Source organism: Peromyscus maniculatus, chromosome X (assembly GCF_049852395.1).
Source record: "Peromyscus maniculatus bairdii isolate BWxNUB_F1_BW_parent chromosome X, HU_Pman_BW_mat_3.1, whole genome shotgun sequence".
NCBI lineage: Eukaryota > Metazoa > Chordata > Mammalia > Rodentia > Cricetidae > Peromyscus > Peromyscus maniculatus.
The window spans coordinates 127106732-127130773 of record NC_134875.1 but is presented as its reverse complement, the minus strand read 5'-3'; the positions used below and the strand labels follow the sequence as shown (position 1 = coordinate 127130773).

General features: G+C 39.5%; 1 protein-coding gene across 1 annotated transcript in view; it reads right to left on the bottom strand.

Annotated features, from left to right (window-relative positions):
* Nucleotides 1-260: 260 nt before the first annotated feature.
* Nucleotides 261-24042, bottom strand: part of Efhc2 (EF-hand domain containing 2) — a 177183-nt gene continuing 153401 nt past the window's right edge. Inside the window, exons 14-15 of the mRNA XM_006976872.3 lie at nucleotides 15483-15588; nucleotides 261-583 (exon numbers count right to left, since the gene is read on the bottom strand). Coding sequence (XP_006976934.1) covers nucleotides 476-583; nucleotides 15483-15588 — 214 coding nt within the window. The 3' untranslated portion in view covers nucleotides 261-475. The remainder of the gene's footprint in view (nucleotides 584-15482; nucleotides 15589-24042) is intronic.

The window sequence follows — 24042 nt, the reverse complement described above, 5'->3', positions numbered from 1 at the left end:
AGGTTTAAGAATTATTTTTGATGAGGTGTGTTGCTACAAAAGTTAATTATGTAAGTAATAAACATGTGTCAAAAGGATTTCAAAAATGTTTAACAGAATCATAACTTATTGGTCTGACATAATTTGATTTTATATTGTCATGCACAGCTGTCAAAAATCATTTTCTTTTTGCATTGAAACGAATCAAATTATATTAGATGGAAATTATTGTAAGAGTCTTTGGTATTCATAAATAATGCATACAACAAAAATTGTCAACATTGTTTTAAATGGTATTTTTAATAGTGCCGGTACATCAGCAGTGTAACAGGCTGTTTGTTCTGAAGAACTACAGCGACAAAAGAAGATTAAATGTGGTTTATGGATTTCCATTTAATACAAACCTTGTTTCTTTTTTGTTTTTAATGAAATTATATCTATTAAAATAAACATGGCAAAATGAGAGCAGTAAATCAAAGAGAGTCAATCGAAACTTTCACAGTCCGTTCTCCTCTAAGCCATACACTTCCTTCAAAAAGTCTAAGTATCTAATGTATTTTGCAGGAATCGGTGATGGCATTCCCATCCAAACATCTTCACATTTCTGGGAAGAAAACAAAGAGGGACACGATTAGAGCCACATTTCAAAGTTCAGTTTTGAAATTTCAGTGCTAGATTGTTTTTGTTTTGTTGGTTTTGAGTCTTCCAATAAACTTTCGGTGAAGTCATTTCAGGGCTGTAGAGATGGATGGTGCAGTGGGCAAGAACACTTATACTGTTCTTGCAGAGCACCCATGTTTGGTTCCCAGCATACATACATGATAGCTTACAACTGCCTGTAACTCTAGCTCCAGAGGACCCAACACTTTCTGACCTTCATGGGCCCATGCGTACATATGGTACACATACTTACCCTAGATACACACACACACACACACACACACACACACACACACACACACACACACACACAGTATTCATTTAAAATAAAAGAGTGAGTAGAGATTTGTACATTCTACTTAGGTATCAGAAGGACTTTGAGGAAGAACATATTCTTATTCTTAATTGTTTCCTTCCTGTATTAGAGTTTTATGTTCCCAATCTTTACCATGTAACTGTAGCCCCTTCCATGGAGAAAGAAGAGGAAGAAAGGATGGATGAGTGAAGGAGGAAGGGAAAGGAAAGGAAGAGAAGAAGAGGGGGGAGAGAAAGAGTAAATAGGAAAAGGAGTATTGTCCTATCCCTCTAAGAGGAACTTGACCACACGAATGGTGATGGCTTATGCATGGAAAATAGATGTGCTGCTTCTAGAATGACAAAAATGGAGAAGATCCAGCTCAATTTACAGCCATGAGCAAGGCCCAGCTGGCTGCCCTACAGACCCACAGACAAGAAAAATCACCTTGTCTTGTGAAACACTGAAATTCTGGGAGCTAGGCAGCACTAATACAGTGGCAGTTCCTCTCACACAGTATCGAAAAATCAAGTTTTTATAGCCAAGATGGTATTTCTATCAGCTACTTGGTTACTGTTTCTTCAAAACCATTAACAGTAGTAGGTTGCTCACGGTAAGCTTAGGCCTAAGCTATCGTATATATACTCGATTGCTACAAAATACTGCTTTGTGTCAATAATGTACTGCATAAATGACAGGGGTCCCATAAAATTATGATGGCAGCCAGGATTGGTGCTACATACTTCTAACCTCAGTGCCTAGGAGGCTTAGGCAGATAGATTGTGATTCTGAGATCAGCTAGTGCTACAGAGTGAGTTTCAGGCTAGCCTGAGCTATCTATAGTGAAATATAAACAACAACAAAAACAAACAAATAAACAAAAACCCTTCTAAAACCTACACTCTCCTCAAATAAATCTAACAAAACAAGCAACAAGCCCTGAAGGATCATGACAAAGCTGATAAATTCTTACAGTTTAGTGCTAGTGTAGCACAAGACATAATTCACATGTGTACAGTAAGCAAATCAGACCCCTCTGCCAGTCAGATAAAAGTACAACACAACTGCCTATCAATAAACGAGTTCTTGCTTGACTTGAAAAAAAAGTACAACACAATTATAATTCACTTTTAAAAGATTTATTGAATTTATTTGTGAGTCACATACACATAGCAGAATACCTACAAATCCAAGACTTGAAACTTGAAATGGTGGGAAAAGGAAGAGGGCAATGTTAGGCTTGAACTTAACCCTCTTAACCCTCTACACCTGCAAATATAAATAGATAAGTCGAAAATGATGAAGTCATACTGGTATAAGTTAAGCCCCAAATCCAGTATGACTGGTGCCCTTATACAAGGATGGTCATGGGAAAACTGACCTGTTGGAGACGAAGGCATGACAAAGGATGGTGTTACACAACTGTAAACCAAGAAACACCAAAAATGGATGGCAAACTGCCAAGAGCCAGGAGGACCTGTGGAAGGAGTCTGGTGAAGGCTTCAGAGGACCTGAAGCCTTGCCGGCACATTGATTTTATACTATTGGTGTCCATGATTAGGGGATTATACACTCCATTGTGTGGAACCACCTAGTTTGTGGTACCTTGGGTACTTTGTTAGGTCAGCCCTGACAAACTAATGCAGGCAGAGGGGCTTTAAGAATTCTAAATTTAATATCTGACAATCTCAAATGACCACAACCCAGGTGGCTTTAAACAATAGGAATGGATTCACACACAGTTTAGGAGTCCAGGAGTCCATAATCAAACTGTCAGCAGCACTGACTCATGTAACCATCTGACTGCTTCAGCTTCAAGCGATGCCACTGTTCTTTCAGTCCTTGCCTCTGCGTGGTGTTCTCTGTGTGTCTCTGAGTCTTCACATAACCATCTTCTTAGGATAGCAATCACTGAGTTTGGGATCTAATCCAATCTTCTATTGCCTCATTTTACCTCATGCAAATACCCTATTTCCAAATCAGGTCATATTCCAAGATTCTGGATAGACATCATTTTGAGGATTAGTAATTGTCAAGTCCATGTAATGTCAATAAGCAAAATAAGTAAAGTAGGATAGAAGGGATTTTTTTTTAGTTATTTTAAGTGAATAACTTAATAACAAAATTGAACTTTATTTCATGTGCTCATGGGACATCAAGATAGAGTCTATGCTCAGCCCTAAAGGGGACACCGATATCACACCCCTTCCTCTTATTGTTGAGAGATCATTGAAGAAGAGGGGATGGAAAGCCTGTAAGAATCAGAGGCAAATTTGACTTAATGATTTAAAAGAAGACACATAGTTGAATGGACAGGGAAGAGAGGTAGATCTGGGAGGAGCTGGGGAAAGGATGAATATGATGAAAATACATCTACAATTCTACAAAATTCTCAAAGACATAATAAAAAATGCACACCAAAAGGAGAGGTCCTTGTAAATCCTGGGAAAATGGTTCCATGTAGCACAGAGTTAGAGTTGAGAACAATGTGAAAGTTCCAGTGTCACTGGAATGTGGGTGATCTATCAAGCTATACCAATCAATACTAATAATACTAATATAGAATCAGAAGAGCATCAAGTACTTGCATCTTTAACTAGGATAAAAATCTGAATCTAAAAGATGAGTTATGAAAGTGAATTGCTTGCAGTTTTTGCAGGGTTGTGTCTCATACATACTTAGTATTAGAGTAGTACCAGGAAATGTATTACATATTTATTACATGATAATAACTATTAAGTGTTTTATATGTATTACATTACTTGTCACAGAAAATCCCTAAGAGGTAGGTGTTACTGTGACACATGTTCACAGAAAAGGTAATTGAGGTATAGGATTAAGTAACTCCTCTGCAACCAAATCACCAGTCAGCAGGGGAAGAACTGAACTATCTCTCAGCAATGAAGCTCTACCGGTATGCTTATGTATCATGCTACCTTCAAAACCATGCAATAGATTGGGCCTATTCACAAGCAGCTGGTTCTCACCCTACATAGTGACTTTTGGTCCTACCATTTTCACTAAGAAAAGTTAAGTAGAAAACAATATAGTTCTTAAACAAAACAAAAACAACTTCATTTTAATTCAATATGGGGCTGGGGTTAGGTGCGCAGGAGTGCAGGCACCTTAGGAGGCCAGAGGGCATTGGATCTCCTGGAGCTGCAGTTATAGGAGATGTCAACTGACTTCCATGGGCGCTGGGAATCAACTTGGGTCCTCTGTAAGAGCAGTATATGCATTTAAATTCTGAACTATCTCTCTGGGCCCTAATAATGTGGCTCTCAAAGTGATACTTCTGCCTCAAAAATGCCACCTGTGAGGTAGAGCCCAATCCACCAACTGGCAGTCTGAAGGAAGTTGATGCTTCAGAGAGATAATGGTAACACTGATTCAAAAGGGTCTTCTGTATAGTCCATACCACATGGACTTTAGTGACATGTCATTCCTCATACCAAAAATTAGGAAGTCACTCTAGATATAGTGAACATGGTATTTTAATCAATGAAAGCTGAGCTCAATAAGCCATTCAACTCCAATATTCAATACATTCTCAAAAGTTTCTTAAAATTCAAACCAATGTCTGTTCTTAGGTGGCATTTTAGAATTTAATCTAAGCACAGAGAAATGGTAAAAACATATATATTCAAAATTATTATCCCCTCATGGGATTTTTTTAAAATAACAATTTAATAAAAAAATAAAACACATTATGTCACTCATGTAACTATGATGGGCTTACTACAGGAACACACATAAAACAGGTCAGTATTAATGATCCTCATCTTTTAAATTTTATTTATTTTTATTCTTATGTGCATTGGTGCTTTGCCTGCATGTATGTCTGGTGAGGGTACTGTGTCTGTGTCACTGCCAGATGCCCTGGAAGTGACAATTATGAGCTGCCATGTGGGTGCTAGGGATTAAACCCTGGTCCTCTGGAAGAACAGCTCTTAACTGCTGAACCATCTCTCCAGCCCCCTCTCTCATCTTTATTAGGTACAAAAAGTGACTGTTGTTTATATTGTTTTAGCATGGAATTATGATTTATATGCTACAAATAAAAGAGAAAATGATAAGAATTTATACTGGAATAATAACTCAAAAATTTAGATATGAGAACCAAATTTATTAGCAACAGGATGTCAGGCAAAATGGAACAAGTAAATAGCCAGATTTCAAAGAGGGGTAATTTGAGGCAAAAAGGTAACAGCAGTCCATTTCTTTAAATCTTGACCACTTTGAACCCTAAGACCTCCTGCAGTGCTTTTCAGACTTTTCCCATCATGCTGCATTCTTTGTTTCCGTTCAACACCATTTCCCACCATCATTTCTTTTTGTCCTTTGTTAGCGATCCCTAGGTTCCTGGTTGGAGTGACTTCTACTAAATGCCACAGAGACATATGCAGTGTCCAATGGAGTAGGATCCATCCACTGCCACCCACCAATTTTAGGAAGATTTTTTCAGGTGTCGTTTGAAAATGGACTAAGGGATCAAATTCGGGATGGAAAGAGGGTTGGATGCAGGGATGTTTTCAAATACCCAGGCAACGGGGTTGGGGTTATCAAAGCAGCCGAAGGACAGGCATCTCCTCCTTTATAATTTTGTCTACACTCAGGCACATGGCTGCTCCTGTTTTTTGTTTTGTTTTGTTTTGTTTTGTTTTGTTTTGTTTTGTTTTGTTTTGTTTTGTTTTCCTTGAGGAAGAGGTTTAGGAGTATCTAAGAAACCCCCAAACTAGCACTGACCTATTGTTCTCCTATTGTTCTTCCTAATAAATTTGCAAGCATTCCAAACAAAAAGAAGTTTTATGAAAATCTAGGTATTGAGTTAAAATATTGACTTTATATTCACTCTAAATTAGTCAGTGCAAACTACAGATTGCACAGTAAACTTTTAATGTTGTTTATTGCCCGCAGAGGATGGAACCCTGGCCTTGCACATGTTACAAAAGTGCTCTATACCATGGAGCCACACTCCCAGCCCATGCAAGTGAACTGAACAGGGGAATAACTGTATGCAAGTAGTAATCCTATGACAGAAAGAGGGCTCATCTGCAGACAATGGTGCCTCCCATTCCAGATGAGGACATGTCTGCTTGTGTCTCTGGAAGACAGGATCCTGACAGCACATGTTTAGAATCTTAAGTATGTGTCACAGGCTTTGCCAATGCCCCTTTCTTGCCTCTTACCCCTTCCAAGCTGGCTCCCACCAGCCTGACTTCCAACTGCCAGCATCTCTATTCCTTTGACCCAAGCTTCTTATTGGCTTCGGAGGCTTACTTTGGCTGCCCCTGTGGCAAGCAGCAAGTGCCAGGGAATTATTTCCTTTCCTTTATGTTCAAGAGCTGCCCTCAAGTAATGACTGTCCAAAGGAGACTGACAGAGTAATACTGTAGCTTCCTTGCACTTTAGGCAGGATAATTCTGAGGTATATGTTTCTGTTAGATCCTAGCATTTCCCAGCAGCATTAAGCAATAGCCATCTCTATATGTAACTGGTTTAATAATATACGTTTAAATAATTCCTTCTCTTCCTTTGTCACTCTAATTCCTTCTGGGTATTTAATTCCGTGCCCCTGCCCCAACTACTTAACAGCCAAATCCTTATCTCCACCTCTGCTTCTAAATGCAAAAAGCAGTTTTATGTTTATCAGAGTTAAGAACATGTATATGAGATTCTCCAACACATCTTGGAATAAAGCAACTTCCAGGAAAACAGTGGATGAATCCAGTCTCCAAGGTGATTTACGGATAAAATGAGAGACAACGCTCAAATTTCACAATGAAACTTAATGTAATCTGGAACATTCAATAGTATGTGCCATATAGCATTTTCTGCTAGAAGGAAGAGCTATGGAACACAAAGTGAAACTCGGTGACAGAAAAATCACAAATCTAAAATGGCTGAGAATCACTGTCTCTAAGAGAGCCCTATAACATATTCCAAGCTGGCTGTCACTAGAGCCACTTAGGATGTCAAAGAAGTTAGCAGGAAATTACTTATTCATCAATGGTGAAAACTGTCGCTGCTGAGATCTCTCTCTCTCTCTCTCTCTCTCTCTCTCTCTCTCTCTCTCTCTCTCTCTCTCTCTCTCTCTCTCTCTCTCTCTGTGTCTGACATATATCACAACACCCTGAAATGAGAAATGGAGATGGCAATAGATGAAAACCCAGTAAACAGCAGCTGCCCAGTGGGAAGAGCAAAGCTGTATGTGAGCTAATAGGCCTTGGATGTATTTGCTTTGACATTTTTAAAGGAAATTTAATTGGATTATGTCCTCTTCTTCTATCTTCAAAATGTCTCCTGCAGTAGTGGCCACAAGATGCACGAGGGGAAAAGATTGGGAGCCAATTAAACCCCATGCTTCACTGCAGTGGGGTTATTTGATTCTTCCCAAATGTGAGGCAGAGAGAGTCACGTGTTTTACCATGTTACTCCCCTGCAGTGTCTTAGAAAAGCATAGTTTCCTTTTCCTTTTCAGATATGGGACATATCTACAAATATGTAGACAGTCCAGTACCATACATAATAATTTTTTCCTTTCCTTCTCCCCCTTTTCTCTTTCTTTCTTTTCTTTTGGATTATCTGCCCTCTAATAAGTGCTACACAGCCTTAGAAATAATCACATTAGGTACAAAACCATAAAAGCAATTAAATTTTAGCAAATCAAATGGAAGTTCATTTTGAAAAGAAGATTTTCTAAGTACTTCTTGAGCCAATCAAGAGCATCCTGACAACAAGAGAAAAAGTTCATGTATGAAGTTAGATTCACTAATAGTCCTCTCCCTTTGGGTCTCCTTATAGCCAGTATCTTATAACTGCTTCCCTTTGACTGAGCTGTCATCTATATCTGAGCTGCACATGGGTGTGGCTGCCTTCCAAGCAGTGACACTTTCCTTGAAAATGCATTCAAGGCAAAATGAAGGTTTTAAAGAGACATGGGCTCTTTGCAAAGTTTAGTGATGGGTTTGCTATGCATAACTACTATCTGAGAGCAAGCACAATAGAATTCAAGTAAATGTCACTCAACACTTTATATCATATCATAGCAAATTTCACAAAATATCATTTCCTACTAGGCTATTGTTGGGTGTTAGACAATCAGCATGTTTTTACTAGTTATTTTTAACATAATGAGAACAGATATTAACCCTATATTTCAATTGTTAAATTTTAACACAAGCATTAGAAATGACATTGAAAATGTTATCAAAAAAAGCGAGAAAAACATGCCAGGCATGGTGGTGTACACTTTTAATCCCAGTACTCAGGAGGCAGAGGCTGGCTATGAGTTCTGAGGTCAGCCTAATCTGAATAGGGAAACCCTCTTTAAAGCAAAAAACAACACAACACAAAACAAAACAAAACAAAAACAGTTGGAGCCATCCTCTGACAATATATTCTTTATTTTTGGGAATCTCTAAATCTTCGTTATCTACAAAATAGTAATGATACTTATCTGGCAAGGTTTGGGAGGGGGGACAATAAAATGTCACAGAAGATGCCAAAAGGAGATCCTTAACAAGTGGGATATCCAAAGACATATTCCAAGGTACACCCAATCTCTTACTTCCTACTGTCAAGATCATACATCATCCTGCCATGGGGGCGGGGGTGCTTTGAGTGAACTGCTAATGTTTCCGCTGTTACAATACTTATCAAATGAACCCGTGTCCAACATTTCTCACAAATGTCAAAAGATAAGACACCAATTACACTATGCAGGTAACAAAATTTATACAAGAACTGATTGAGTGTCATTGTATAAAATGTGACTTATGAGATTAATCAGACAGGCTCTAAATTATGAGAGCTAGACTGCTAGTTTCTAACTACTATCTGAGAGCAAGCACAATAGAATAGAAATCGGGGCCTCCAGGCTATGATAGCACTTTGGGCAATATTCTGAGGCCATAGTCAGCCACCACTGAGTGGCTAAGCAGAAGAATAATAATGGGATCAGCACTCCCCTCTCCCAACTGGGCCACAGCCAGCAGTCATGATGGTTGATGATACTCAACTTGCATCTATCCAAGCAGGAACAGCTTCTCACTATAGGAGATTAGAGCGAATCATAGCTCAACTAGCTATAATAAGGTTTGCTTATTTGTTGCTGGGCCCTACTTGTATTAACTGAGGCCACTTGACTATCATGTGCAGAGAGGGCAAATCTGACTCCGGAGGACTGGTCTTGACATCCAATATGACCAAGCTACAGAAGCCATTAGTCTAGAATAAAGCTTTAGATCTGGCTAAGAGGCTTGCTCTCCTAAGCAAAACTCTTTATTCTGGTAACAGACTGGACTGGGTCATCCTCCATTTGCCCCTAAGACCTTACATTCACCTGACTCTGCCCTGGGAGGCAGAGACATAAGGATCACACCACTGAGCTCTTATGCTCTTTGGCTTCAAGGTGGGGTCTGCCAATGAGAGGTGGTGTCAGATGGTGGGAAAGTAAGTTGACAGAGGTCAGCATGGTGATTTCCTCCCCTCATCCTTCCTCTGTCTGTTGGACCATGGTTTGGTGGTGCCTACAGTGGGATAGTGCTTATACCTCTCTTCCTGAAGCTCTAGTTCTAGCTGTCCTCAAGTAACACTGGTTCCTGCATGCTTCTCTACGCCTAGGCATAATGACGCCTTTGCTCTCTTGCTAGTACCAAACTCGCTTGTTTGCTTCCCTTGACCCTATCTACACTTCTGTCAATAGTCCCTATGTTAAATCAACCCAAAGAAGCTTGGGAGCTGGTCACAATGGGTCCTTCTGATTGCTGACTGCTGCTAACTTCTGGATGCCTTGTTGGAATTCCTAGATACCTCATCTGTCCAATCCTATATCTTAGGTACCAGATCATGTACTATTCAGGCTCTAGTTAGCTACAGCTACTAGTCTTGTGTTTGCCCTTTGTCCCCTCTCTTTCCATCCCATGCACTGAAGTTAATCAGGCAAGAATAAAAAAGTGTCCCAAACTCCTATCCAAACCATCATTGTGATGGCTAGTGTTAAGGACTTGATGAAATGTAGGCATGGGCCCCTGGGCATGCCTATGGTGGAAAACTTGATAAATTAAGGAATGAAGACCTACCCACTCTGAGTGATGCCATCCTCTGGCTTGGATCTTAGTTCTGAATAAGTGGAAAGAGGTAGAGCTGGGCAGCAGAGAGGGGGAACAGGTGCAGCAGTATTTGGTCATCACTATGCTTTGGTTTGTGGATGTGATCTGACCAGCTGTTTCAAGCACATGCTGCTTTGTTTCCTCTACAACCCAGAATAAGTCTTTCTAACTGAAATTACTTTTATCAGAGTATTTTGTCACAGTAACAAGAGAGACACCTAAGACATCATATCAATCAACAATGATACCATTTAACAATACAGACATTAAGACCTACTCAGCTTCCATCGCTCGAGAAGACATTTAAAAAAAAAATATGATGTTCTTGCAGGGAAGAAATAATGCTGAGGAAAACACTCAACTTAGGATAAAAACAGCTAGAGTCTGAATGGTGGTCGGTCTGATAACCTCTCAAGAGCTATCCACATCATTCTCTGGAAGTTAGCAAAAGCCAGCTAACTGCCCAGCTCATATACTAGAGGAAGTGAGCAGTTTCTTGACCCCAGGAGTCCACCCAGACCCTATTTCCACACAAGTGCTCAGACTACCATTACTTGATTTAAACCTCATCACTTCAAACTCAACTGGGATACAACCTCCATTTTATTTTATTTTGTTTTATTTTTTTACTTTTTTAAAAAAAATATTCATTTTACATAGCAACCACAGATCCCTCTCTCCTCCTACTACCCCCAGCCTCCCCTGCCCCAATCTACTCCCATCCCCTCCTCCAAAAAGGGTAAGGCCTGCCATGGGGAGTCAGTAAAGGCCTGGGACATTCAGTTGAGGCAGGACCCAGTCCCCCACCCCCTCCTGCATCAAGGGTGAGCAAGGTGTCCTACCATAATGGGCTCTAGAAAGCCAGCTCATACACCAGGAATAGATCCTGATCCCACTGCCAGGGGCCCCTCAAACAGATTAAGCTATACACAACTGCCTCCTGTATGCAGAGGGCCTAGTCCAGTCCCACGCAAGTTCCACAGCTGTCCACAGTCCCCATTTTATAAACAAAAGGAACACCTAACATTTAAGCTCTCACTAATGTTGCAAGCACTCAATGTATATCAACATAATCCTCACAACAACCTTAATGGAAGGAATACTTTTATCTCCTTTTTCTTTGAAATGGAAAAAAAGGTTGAGAAACTTGTACACAGTCACTAAGATGATGGTGGAACAAAAATTTGAACTCAAGTCTATGGCATCATACTTTCTATCCTATCTAAAGCCCTTTAGATCCAGGGCTCAGAAACAGTGCCAGGTGACAGAGCTTGTAAGTGATGACATCGTGGGGGCATAACTAAGGAACCAACACATTTTTGGTCTTCCCATATAGGGTGGTGGTCCTCCTGTGGGGAATGAAATCAATTTAATGACTCAGGAACAACATTCAAACAGGAGAAAAAAGAGATGGGGGAGGGAGAAGAGAAAAGAAAAAAAAGAGGGAAAGGAGAAAAATAAGAAAGGAAAAGATGATCTACCATATGTGGTTAAAATAGTATTCTTCCATGAAACTTTTGTTCCATTATAATGTGCATGCTAAGTTGTTGTGGAAAAAAATGTCTTTCTAACTGGATTATAGCACAAAAGGTGATTGAATTATGTCCCAGCTTAATAATCATCAGGAAAATAAAAATTAAAGGTAACAAGATATCACATTTTCAGAGGCAAAAATGTGTAGAAACAATCTATATGCCTATAAACAGGGAAATGATTGAATAAATTGTTATATATGCACACTATACCTATTAAAGAATGACTTAGGTCTATCCATACTTAACTGGAGTAATTCTCCATGATTAAATAGGAAAAGCATTGCAGATAAATAAATACATGTGGTATGACCACATTTCTGAATCATCAATGATGAAATATCTAACACAGTTGATTGGGTGGCAGACTGGAAGGACAAAGGAAAAAAAGAAGAGTAGACAGTAAGAAAAAGAACAAGAAAACTTGTCAATCAGGAAAAATAGGGACACATACCATTTGGAAGTCCTTAGGAAAAAGAATATTTGCACAACCAAAGTAAGTGGCAAATAATCCAATAAAGTGACAACCGCATCCCTCAGAATCTCAAATAGATATGTTACAGGATACCCTACCCATAACACAGAAATCCATGAATGCCTAAGTCCCTTATACAGAGAGTAGCATGGTATTTACATAGAACCTACACACACACACACACACACACACACACACACACACACACACACACACTTCCACACACTTTCAAGATTTTTAAAAAATGATTTATTTTTATGTGTATGGGTGTTTTGCCTGTGTGTATGCATGTATGTATACCACATGTGGGCCTGGTACCCAGGGATGTCAGCAGAGAACTGGAGTTACAGATGGTTGTGAACTACCAGCTGGATGCTGAGAACCAAACCTAGGTCCACTGCAAGAGCTGCAAGTGAGCTTAACCACTAAACCATCTGTCCAGCTCCCTCCCATACACTTAGATACCTTATCCCTAATCAAATGTAAATGCTATGTAAAACAATTGCATTACACTTAGATAAAACTGGCAAGGGAAAATTATTTGCTAATGTTCAATGTAGACACAATTTTTTTCTTTATTATTTTTTCAGGTGTAATTGGTTGAGGCTACAGATGTAGAATCTGTGGGTATGGGGGATTGACTATTTACAATTGTGGAGTAGATTTAGGAACCCCCATTCCCCCTCCCCCTGAAAAAAAAACAAAGAAACAGGAAATCTTCCAGTTTCTATAGAGTGTTAATAGCAAAGGACCAGTGCAACCCACTGAGTCTGGAGAAGCATGCGAGAACAGTTACTGCAACCAGGAGTGGGCAGTTATATTAACCTCTGAGAAGGTGCTATGCATCTAGAGGATGTGACTGGCAGGGAGGGAGATGATTTCCCCACCTCTCACCCTTCCCTTCATTGCCAGTGCATCCCTCTGGCTATGCAACTGAAGGTGCTTAAGGGCAAGGGGACCAATGGATACAGCCTAGAAAGGTCAGGCCCAGGGATGACTAAGTAGGCTCAGAATAATGGAAGCTGTGAGACAAATGCATGATAGCCAACACAGAATAGGAAAATATTTTATGGAAAGGTAGAATACTGACCACACCCCTCATTGTTCCAGGTTACCAGGGCAAATGACAGTACTGATTTCCTTAGACTGGTTGACTTATTACAGTATCTCCAACAATACTTATATTAAAAAGACAAATTTTCTTTTTATGGGATGTGGCCACAAGTAAAAGACATTAAGGAACAAACTCAGCACCTTGTGATTTCTCAACACATATTCTGCCACTGTGCTATACCCTCAGCCAATGTTTTTCACATTTATTCTTTGCAGTAGAACAGATCTAAATTAAAATTATGGCTTTACCATATACTTGCTGTTTCCAAACTTCCTCATCTCTGAAATAGGAATGAAAGTATCTACCTCCTCAAGTTTCTAGAAGGAATAGACAAGCTAAGAGCTTTTGAGATCTCAGACTAGTAGTTGGTATATAGTAATGGGACAAGAGCTTCCTAGTGGACCTACCTGCCAATGGGACATCAAAGAACTTCACAGTTGGTTTGCCTGTCTCCACCCCTAGCTCCATGAAAGGGGCACACCTGATCATGCTGTTTTCTTACTTATAATTTTTTAATAGTACATCTTAAAATAAGTTTTAAATGTGGCTAGAGGTATAGCTTAGTGTTTGCCTAGTATGATTGAGGACTTGAACTCAATCTCCAGCCCTGGGTTTGATCCCAGGTACCGAAAAAAGTAACAAATAGTTAAGAAAAATTTAGTGAGCCAAGTGTGTGTGGTGGTGCATGACTATAATCCCAGCATGTGGGAGGTGGAAGCAGGAAGATCAGGAGTTCAAGGCCATTCTCAGATACATATTGAGCTTGGGTTGCATGGCAGCCTGATTTTTTTCTTCTTAATTTAATGCTTGTATTGGAAATACTAATTGTCATTATTCAATTACTGTACACATATATCAAATTACCATACCATATTGCATAAATGAGTGCAATTAAAATATTTTTTAAAAACAGAAATAAAAATATTTATTAGTGGCCTCCAGTTGTTCCAGAATAATATTCAAACCTCACCCCCGCCCTTGCAGGCACCTCCAACCTTATCCTTCTCCACTCTTCCCCACAGGCCTTTACTCCAGCCACAGCAATTCCTCCAGTGTCAAGCCGCCCCATGTCCCAGAGCACTCTTAGTAATGTCTTTGCCATACCACCATGTCATATTACTTTCCTACTTTACTAACTCTCACTATTCGTCTCTGAAATATCAAATGAGACCTTCCCAAGACTATGCGTTATTCCTCTTCCTGATTTAGAAGTAGCTATTTTCATTTCACAGTATCCTATGCAAGCTATATGCATCAAGTCAAACCCCAAATCATGAGTGTACTGATTCCACATCAGGAACAGGCTCCTTCAAAGGAAGCAGTTATCCTTGAATGCCAGCACAAAGCCGAGAACATGCTGAGAATGGATCCTTAACCTTCATTTATCTGAAGGTTATGTCTATGAGTGAATGAGGTTTGAAACTTAATTCACCTGATGTCATTCAGATAAGTAAGCAGAAGAGCCAGATTTCAATACCACCTCTGTTGACGACAATGGCCAATACTGCCCCTCAACCAACTGGAAGTTCTAAGGTTTTCCCTGACACTCCAGAGAAGCTGTATGCTTGAGAGGCCTACTGCCAGAGGCACTAGGCAAGCTCAGGCCAGAATGCGCTGGTCAGCAGAGACAGAATAAATCCTTCTTTTCTGGGATTATCAACCACATGACATTTGCTTTATCAAGGGGCTTTCCCATGAAAATAAATTTCTGGAGCATGTTACAAGCTACCACGCACCCACACACTCCTTAAAAACAATTGAGGTGATCTTAGAGAATGAAGATAATTCCACAATGCTGAGGTCCCCATCTGAGCACAGAAACTTTGTTTCTCCTAACCAAGCATTTTTCTATTGAATTTTTCTTTTCAAGTTGGGTCCACCATAAAATGAATCTCCATACACTATTGTTTCACACATGGTAAACCTGCATACAAAGCCACAGATATACTGAGGGTTCCTGGCATAGATACCATCTAAGATTTGCCACTATGGATTAGGATGATATTACCAGAATCCCATGATAAGAGTGTTTATATCTATTTATAACTGTAACCTATTATCCTATTTTCTATATAATTGGATGCAATTGAGGCTAAAAACTATTCAACTGCAAAAGAAAAGTCCTATTCCTCTAGAGCAGATGTTTGCTCAACATGGAAAGTGAATTAGCCTGCAACAGAAATACCCCAAAAGATACTCTTTCCAAAAGCAATGATGTTGCTACATTCCATTGGAAAATAATTTAAAGATATAACATGTTAAAAATACAAGGGAGGTATCCCTAGCTGATTTCTAAAATAAGCATAAAAATTACCTCTTTAAGGTATGGTGGGGATTGCAGTTCAGGTGTTGGATTCATTCTCCAGTTCAGGATAGAAAAAAATAACTCGTAATTTATTTGTTGTTCTTTGTCTTCAAACCTGAAAGCATATAATTTGACTCAATCTGCAGAATTTAGGACCACAATTCCAGCTTATGTTGTACCTTAAAACATATTATCATGTACGCTTCAGTAGCTAATGTTATCATCATTACTTATTAGTTGATTATCTACTTCTGACCCTCGCAGAATAGTTCTTTGAAAGCAGAAATCTCACCTATCTAATTGTTCAGTGGTAGTGGTTGGCAGGAGTTCAATAAACATCCTATGTGCTTACCAAACAAAATTTGGTAGCTAAGACCACCACTGCCTTTTGTTCAGAATATTTGAAGGCCTTTTTATTTTAGTGGTTGATATATGTCAACAAAATAAAATGCTCTTGTTGTTCTTAAATTAGATACCATTTAAATATTTAAGACAAGCCTGGATTAATTTTGTCTACTAGTATATTTTAAAGAAAAGTAAAAGGCATCTTTATTACTATCATGTAGCCATTAAAAGATGTCATTTAGATCCATATTAGAAGTGACAGAATTCATCCTCAACTTTACATAACAGAATTTTGATCACTGAGAGGATAATTTCAACATAATTGTTGTAATGACTCAAATAGTAACTATTTCTTGATGTAATACCTCAAGCCATTTTTCCTGAATTTGGCCATATCCTAACAAATTTTCAGGCAAATTCATCTCCTTATACCAATATTTAGGGAAATTATAAAGGTATCAAAAAATATTATTCCAAGCACCCTGCTCCAGGATTCCAGCCTTAAAATACATGTGCACAATTAGTCAAAAGATGTTTCTCTTTTCTTTCCAAAGTGTTAAGAAAATAATAGCTAGTATTTACAAATTCATAAAAATTCACAGAACCCAAAAGATCATAAGCTGGAGTAATATAGATTTCATCCATCTAAACAGAGTTATCAGAACACAGGAAATGGAATTCTGTAATTCTTTTGTGTACATTTTCTTTGGCCAAGAATTCTGGGATACAACTCCAATATGTTGCCCCCTACCACTGTTTATCCTTTGAATTTTGGCTCACTCATCAGTCCAACTCTTTTAAAGGACAGCCTCTGTTTATGAGCATATTTATAGTCGAAATGTGGGACCATTATGTCTTTTGTTTGTGTATGTTTCTGGGGAACAATGAAAACTCAACTAAAGATGTTTGGTGAAAAGTGTTCCATTAGCAGAAAGTCTTAAAGAATACATTTCTTAATATTCTGAGTGGGACTGGAGGTCAGAGAAGGAGAACATACAGAATCTTTGACTTTTATTCTGAGGAAATATAGGAGCTACTGGAGTATATTCTACAAAAAAAGTTACTTATAGGACCTGCAATATTCTGAATGATCAGGTCCTTCCCAAATTTGTACTCTGAAACTTAAGCATCAAGGTAATGATATTAGGAAGTGAGATGTGTATAGATCATAGGGCAAAGCCTTCCTGAAATCAGTCTATGAGAGCACATCACAGTAGCATGTCTGTAATTTCAGCACTCAAAAGGGAAATAATGGTGATAGAGTTTGGAGTTTGAGGCAGTCTTGGGCTACATAGTAACACCCTGTCTTGAACTACCAGAAATAGATATGAAAATAGGATAGAAGGGAAGAAACCACAGAGAACTTCCTTGCTCCTGCCATGTGTGGGCACAGCATGAAGAAGCCATTCAAAAAGCAGGTGAGGGCTCTCAACCAGACATTCAATGTGTTAGCATTTTTCTTTTCTTTTCTTTTAATTTCTCACCTGCCAGAATTGTAAGAAGTAGTTTTAGTCTATGGTGTATTTTTGTAGCAGCCTAACAAGACTAAAATAGGCCATAACATATATTCAAAGCTTATTCTAATAGTCTAACAGATATGAGTAAAACACTGGGGGCACCATAGAAGTGGCAGGAGTAGTTAGTGATCTCTTTCAAGTAGTCTAGATAAGTATGATGGTAGTTTAGACAAAGGTGGCAACAGTGAGGAACTGTCAATTCTGAATGCATTTCAAAAGTAGGCTTCCTGAAAGACTACACACATGCACATACACACACATAATATTTGAGAGTATAGACACAAACACACACATACACTATAGTGATGGGGAGGTAGGTTTGAAGATTATTTGAAGCCTTCTGATTGAGCAACTGGCTAGACAGGCCTACAAGAGGGAGGCAAGACCCAGAGTTTAGTTTTAAATATGCTGCTTTTAGAGAAGATTTTTTTTAACTTCTTTTATTTATGTGCATGTGTGTATGTATGTGCCTGTGTGACAGTGTAACACATGTATGTGTATCCATGGATGCCAAAAGAGGGTATCAGATTCTCTGGAACTAGAGCTATAAGCAGTTGTGAGCTCCCCAACATGAATGTTGATAAACAAACTCAGGTCCTCTGGAAGAGCAGCAAGTACTCTCAACTGCTGAGCTATGGCTCAGATTAGATACAATACTTTTCAATGAGAAGTGAGAAATAGAGACAATGAGTCTGAAGATCAAAGAGGAGGTCTCTTTGATATGGGAGTCATTTGCTATATAGATGATATTTCAAAGGTACAAGACTGGGAAACCGGATGAAATCATCAATGAAATAATTTCTATTTGTTCTTACAAATGAGAGTGTGATTGTCAGGAAATGCCCACAACATGAATTCCAGAGGACACTTATTCAACCCTAGAGTTTAGAATCATAGTAGTTCACTAATTTTGGAACCAGTCAATATCCTTACCAAATAGATCTAGGGTCACATCCAACTTCACTCCTCACACCCATAATCTACTGAGCAGTCCTGTGAGTTAAAACTGCCTCAGCAGCATATATTACAAATCTACCTAATCTCTGACTATCTCTTTCACTCCTCTTCAATCTAAACCACTTTCACCACTCACTAAAATTATAGCAACTGTTTCTCATCTTGCGCTTATTCCTCCTATCTACTCTTCCATTGCACCCTCCCTCAGAGAACTCACTCGGAAATATAGAGCCATTCTGTTACTTCCTTGCTTGAAATCCTCCAGTGGCTTCCCATTGGATTCAGAATGCAACCTAAGATCTTTAGCCAGGTATACAAGAACCAACTTAATTTGGCCATTGCTGGCATTTCTGATCACAAATGTCACCTGAAAACTCGCTCCCTGTCTGGTATTTTAGGTCTGCTGGCCTTCTGCTTCGCTGATCATGCTAAGATTGCCCCCCAGAAATGCAAGGCATTTGTAACTTCTGCTTTTTTTTTGTCTGTGTAAATTCAGTTCAAATAACTGCTTCCATAGGAAAGTCTTTCTGAAATGTATCTTAGCTGAAGCCCTTTTCCTGAATTTGCATTTACCCTGGATTTGCATTTGCACTCAGAAAAATTTTGAGAAGTTACTATGCGAAGATCTATTAGATTTTTGCATAACTAATTTTGATATTTGTTCATGTTTCCTGTTCATCTCCTAACTGCACCGCTCCTTCCCAGCCCACCTCTTATGTAAGACTCAACACATCTAATTATTTACCTATTTAGAAGGATATTTGTGAAGGGTATTTTTGAATCAAGTGATAATAAGGATCAAATATGCTAATAAATAAAAGTGTACACATCTCAGATACATATGAAAAAATTTGTAAAGAAATGAAAAGCTTCATCTTTCCCAAGTCCCAGAGCCAGGCTTAAAGACAGAGTTAGTTAATGTGGTAAAACACTCCAAGGTTTCCTTTCTAGTTCTTTCTCAGAAGACCTTTGTGTATGTGAGAATACCCCAAAGGGTTGAAGGGGGAAAAACAAACTTTCAATTTAAAGAGATAAGGCTGGCTGAAGCTACTGGGAAGAATATTTTGTTCTTGGGAAGTATTCAGTGAATAAGGCTGGATCAACACAATTTTTTTCTCTCTCTTATATACTAATTCTCCCCTTTTACCTATAAGGAAATAAAAACAGGAATACAAAAGGAATATAGGCAACAATGACAGAGACAGCTGGGGACAAGGGGAGAAGACAATGGAAAAAGGATTTCAAAATGTGCTGCAAGATGAAAAGCAGATCCTGGATTAATATCAGACTTGGAAGAGCAGAGGAATGGAAGCTGAGCACTTTGTGACCATGGGAGGGAGCTCAGCTATTTACTGACCCACAGAAGTCCTAAGAGGCTCGGGGAATAAACACTCTATGTATCAATCAAGCAGAAATAAAGTGTGGTACTGAACCAAGGATTAGTTGAAGGCACAAGTGGTTAAACCACTAAGTAACTTTCTTTATATACTCACTAGTGGGGAAAGGGTTAGCTCCAGAGAAATTAAAGCTAAGGAAGTACCAGTCCTAGGGAGGTAGAGCATTATGGAGGCAGAGGAGAACATTACATCCTCAATTTAAGGATGATCAACTCCTTTCCTGCTCTTCCCCAATTTCTAGAACATCAATGATCAACGCTCCTCCCCTCTCCCAATGCATCCTCTCTCTTACTGCAACAGAAAGAAAAAAAAAAAGAATGTTCTCTCAATACAAGGAATGGTTCTGTTGAAACCTCTAGATTCTAATTTCTAGTTTTTCCCTATTGGAGCTGAAGCTTCAGGAATTAATTTGTGTAGTGAAGCTCATTGTCAACAAGACATTCCCTGTCCCCACCAAACACCCACCATTAAGGACAGAAGTAAAAAGATGACAAGGGAAAACAAAGGCAGCAGAAGCAGAGAAACAGAAACTATTCAGGAAGTAGATAGCAAGATGTGAAATGGGCAAATATATTGTCGTCCTGAAAAGAAAACAGAAGATAAGAAAGGAACATGTGACCTGAAAACATGTTCTTGGAATTAAAAATATGATAGTAATAAGATGACTCCATAGAAGGCATCACAATCCCCGACTTCAAGCTCTACTATAGAGCTACAGTAATAAAAACAGCCTGGTATTGGCATAAAAACCGACATGTGGACCAATGGAATCGAATTGAAGACCCTGACATTAACCCACACACCTATGGACATATAATTTTTGACAAAGAAGCCAAAAGTGTACAATGGAAAAAAGAAAGCATCTTCAACAAATGGTGCTGGCATAACTGGATATCAGCGTGTAGAAGGCTGCAAATAGATCCATATCTGTCACCGTGCACAAAACTTAAGTCCAAGTGGATCAAAGACCTCAACATAAATCCAGCTACTCTGAACCTGCTAGAAGAAAAAGTAGGAAATAGTCTTGAACGCCTTGGCATAGGAGATCACTTCCTAAATATAACACCAGTAGCGCAGACACTGAGACAAACAATCAATCAATGGGACCTCTTGAAACTGAGAAGCTTTTGTAGAGCAAAGGATACGGTCAACAAGGCAAAGCGACAGCTTACAGAATGGGAAAAGATCTTCACCAACCCCACATCTGACAGAGGACTGATATCCAGAATATATAAGGAACTCAAGAAATTAGACATCAAAAGGACCAACAGTCCAATTGAGAAGTGGGCTTTAGAACTAAACAGAGAATTCTCAACAGAGGAATCCCAAATGGCTGAAAGACATTTAAGGAATTGCTCAACTTCCCTAATCATCAGGGAAATGCAAATCAAGACAACTCTGAGATACCACCTTACGCCTGTCAGAGTGGCTAAGATCAAAAACACTGAAGACACTTTATGCTGGAGAGGATGTGGAACTAGGGGAACTCTCCTCCACTGCTGGTGGGAATGCAAGCTTGTACAACCACTTTGGAAATCAATATGGCGCTTTCTTAGAAAATTGGGAATCAATCTCCCCCAAGATCCAGCTATACCACTCCTGGGCATATACCCAAGAAATGCTCAATCATACCACAAGAGCACTTGCTCAGCTATGTTCATATCAGCATTGTTTGTAATAGCCAAAACCTGGAAACAACCTAGATGCCCTTCAACTGAAGAATGGATAAATAAATTGTGGCACATATACACAATGGAATACTACTCAGCAGAGAAAAACAACGACATCACACGGTTTGCAGGCAAATGGATGGATCTAGAAAAAATCATCCTGAGTGAGGTAACCCAGACTCAGAAAGACAAATATGGTATGTACTCACTCATAGGAAGATGCTAGATGTGGAACAAGGATGACTAGACTGCTACTCACATCACCAGTGAGGCTACCTGGAAAACGGGACCCCAAAAAAAAGACACGGAGAAATGGACAAGATCTACATGAAGAGCCTGGTCATGAGTGGGAACAATGAAGGGCGACAGTCGAGGGAAAGAGTGGGAGATCCTAGCTGGATCAAGAAAAGAGAGGGAGAACAAGGAATAGGAGACCATGGTAAATGAAGACCACATGAGAAGGTGAGAAGGGGAGGAAGCAGAGAGCTAGGGAGGCCCACGGAGATTCACAAAGATACCCCCTCAAAAGACTGCTGGCAATGGTCGCGAGACGGCAGGAACTGACCTACTCTGGTGATGGGATGGCCAGACACCCAAATAGTGGTGCCATAAACCCCATCCAAGGACTGAGGAATCTGAAGGCAGACATCCACGGCTGGGCCCCTGGTGGAGCACTGGGAGTCTAATTAGTGAGTAAGAAGAGGATTTATATGAGCGAGAATTGTTGAAGCCAAGGTTGGATAAAGCACCGGGACAAATAACCAAATGAATGGAAGCACAGGATCTATGAACCAAAGGCTGAGGGGCCCCCAACTGGATCAGGCCACCTGAACGGGTGAGACAGTCATTTGGCTTGATCTGTTTGGGAGGCAGCTGTGCATTGGTGCCAGGTCCTGGGTGCGTTGCATGAGTTGGCTGTTTGAATCCTGGGACTTATGCAGGGACACTTGGCTCGGTCTGGGAGGGGGGAATGGACCTGCCTGGACTGAGTCTACCAGGTCAACCCCGGTCCTCGGGGGAGACCTTGATCTGGAGGAGGTGGGAATGGGGGGTGGGCTGGGGGGAGGGGTGGGCGAGAGGGGGAGAACAGGGGATTCTGTGGCTATTATGTTGAACTGAATGGTGTTATAAAATAATAATAATAATAATAATAATAATAAAAAAAAAAAAAAAAGATGACTCCATAGAAAGGTTGAAATATAAAATGAAAGAACTCCCTTATAATAATAAAAAATCACAATTAAAGTGAGAAAATTGAGACAAAATGTCCAAACTTGACCGACTTAAATTCATAGCAGTAACGGAGGAAAGTACTAGTAGACAATTGATCAGCAACAACAAAGGGAAGTATCCCAAAGCTAGAGGACCCCAAAAGGTAGTAAACATATTAAACATATACATACTAAGCCCTACCATAAACTTCCAGAACACCAGGGATAAAGAGAAGATCCTCAGAACTTATAGAAATAAAAATAGCAAAGGAATCACAATTACGCTAACTTCTCAGTCATCATCAAAATAGTAGGCTAGTAGGTACTATTGACAAATTTGATAAATCAAAATATAATGGTGCATGCATGCTGCTCTATCAATTGCAGAAGCAGTTAGAAAGGTTGAACATGGCTGCCAATGCAGCCAGTGAATACGGTTGTTTAAAAAAAAAAAAAAGCCCCATTAACGGTTGTGTTACTTTGACTGTGAGCATATAACAATTTTATACAAATAAAAATTTAAAGAGCATTAAGAACAGACAAAAAGCCCCTAAAGCATGCTTATCTCAGTAGTAAACTTGGAAAGAAAGGAACACTCCCAGTTGGGATCCTGTTCACTTGGCATTAGTCTCTCAGTGTTCGTCCCTACTCCTAACTTCTGCACACACATAGCTTCTTCCTTGGACCACTGATGTGGTGAGATTGTTTTTCATGCTGTCATTTGTTAATATAGTATAACTTCCATTCAAGATTTATCATGTTTGTTATATAAGAATGGAAGAGAAAATCCAGAGATGAGGCCCCTTTCATCATGAAAACCAGGGCAGGTTGGAGGAGGAGACAGGAAACAAACAGTTCAGAAATGGGGAAAGGTTTGAGTATCAGGGGAGTGAGGCCAAGCAGGTCAGTCAGAACCAAAGAGTTACCCCTGAAAGTTATTGGTTCTGTACACTCATCATGGAAGCCTCTTTTCTTGATAACTAATGGAACCACTTTCCAAGACTCAAACATCCTTTCAAAGTAGCTGGGAAAAGCCTCTGAACCTTATAGAAAATAGATCTCATTTTACAGTCACACCAGGTTTTCTATCCAAAACATGGTCCAGATTCTCCACCTGAGTTTTCTACTTTACCCCTCACCAAAGGACATTTGGCTTTTGCTAAAACTCTGATCTACAGTCAAAGGATGGAGATTTGCCACTCAGGAAGAAACTCATTTGAAAGGGCTTTGAAGCCAATTCCAAAGAAGAACTTTCTATGGCAACATTGTTGGAATCAGTGCACAGCCTTCCAGGGTGACTGCCCTAAAGGGCAAGGCTAATTCTGGCTTTTAAGTGTTTCTATGCTTGTTAAAAAGTCAGCCTCCTTACTTTCAAGTGCCAGCTCACAGTGCTAAAGTGTTTTCCTAAAGCCTCCATAAATTCTTCTTTCCCTTTGATGCCCCGGCAATCCACCATTTCCTTCCCTACACAA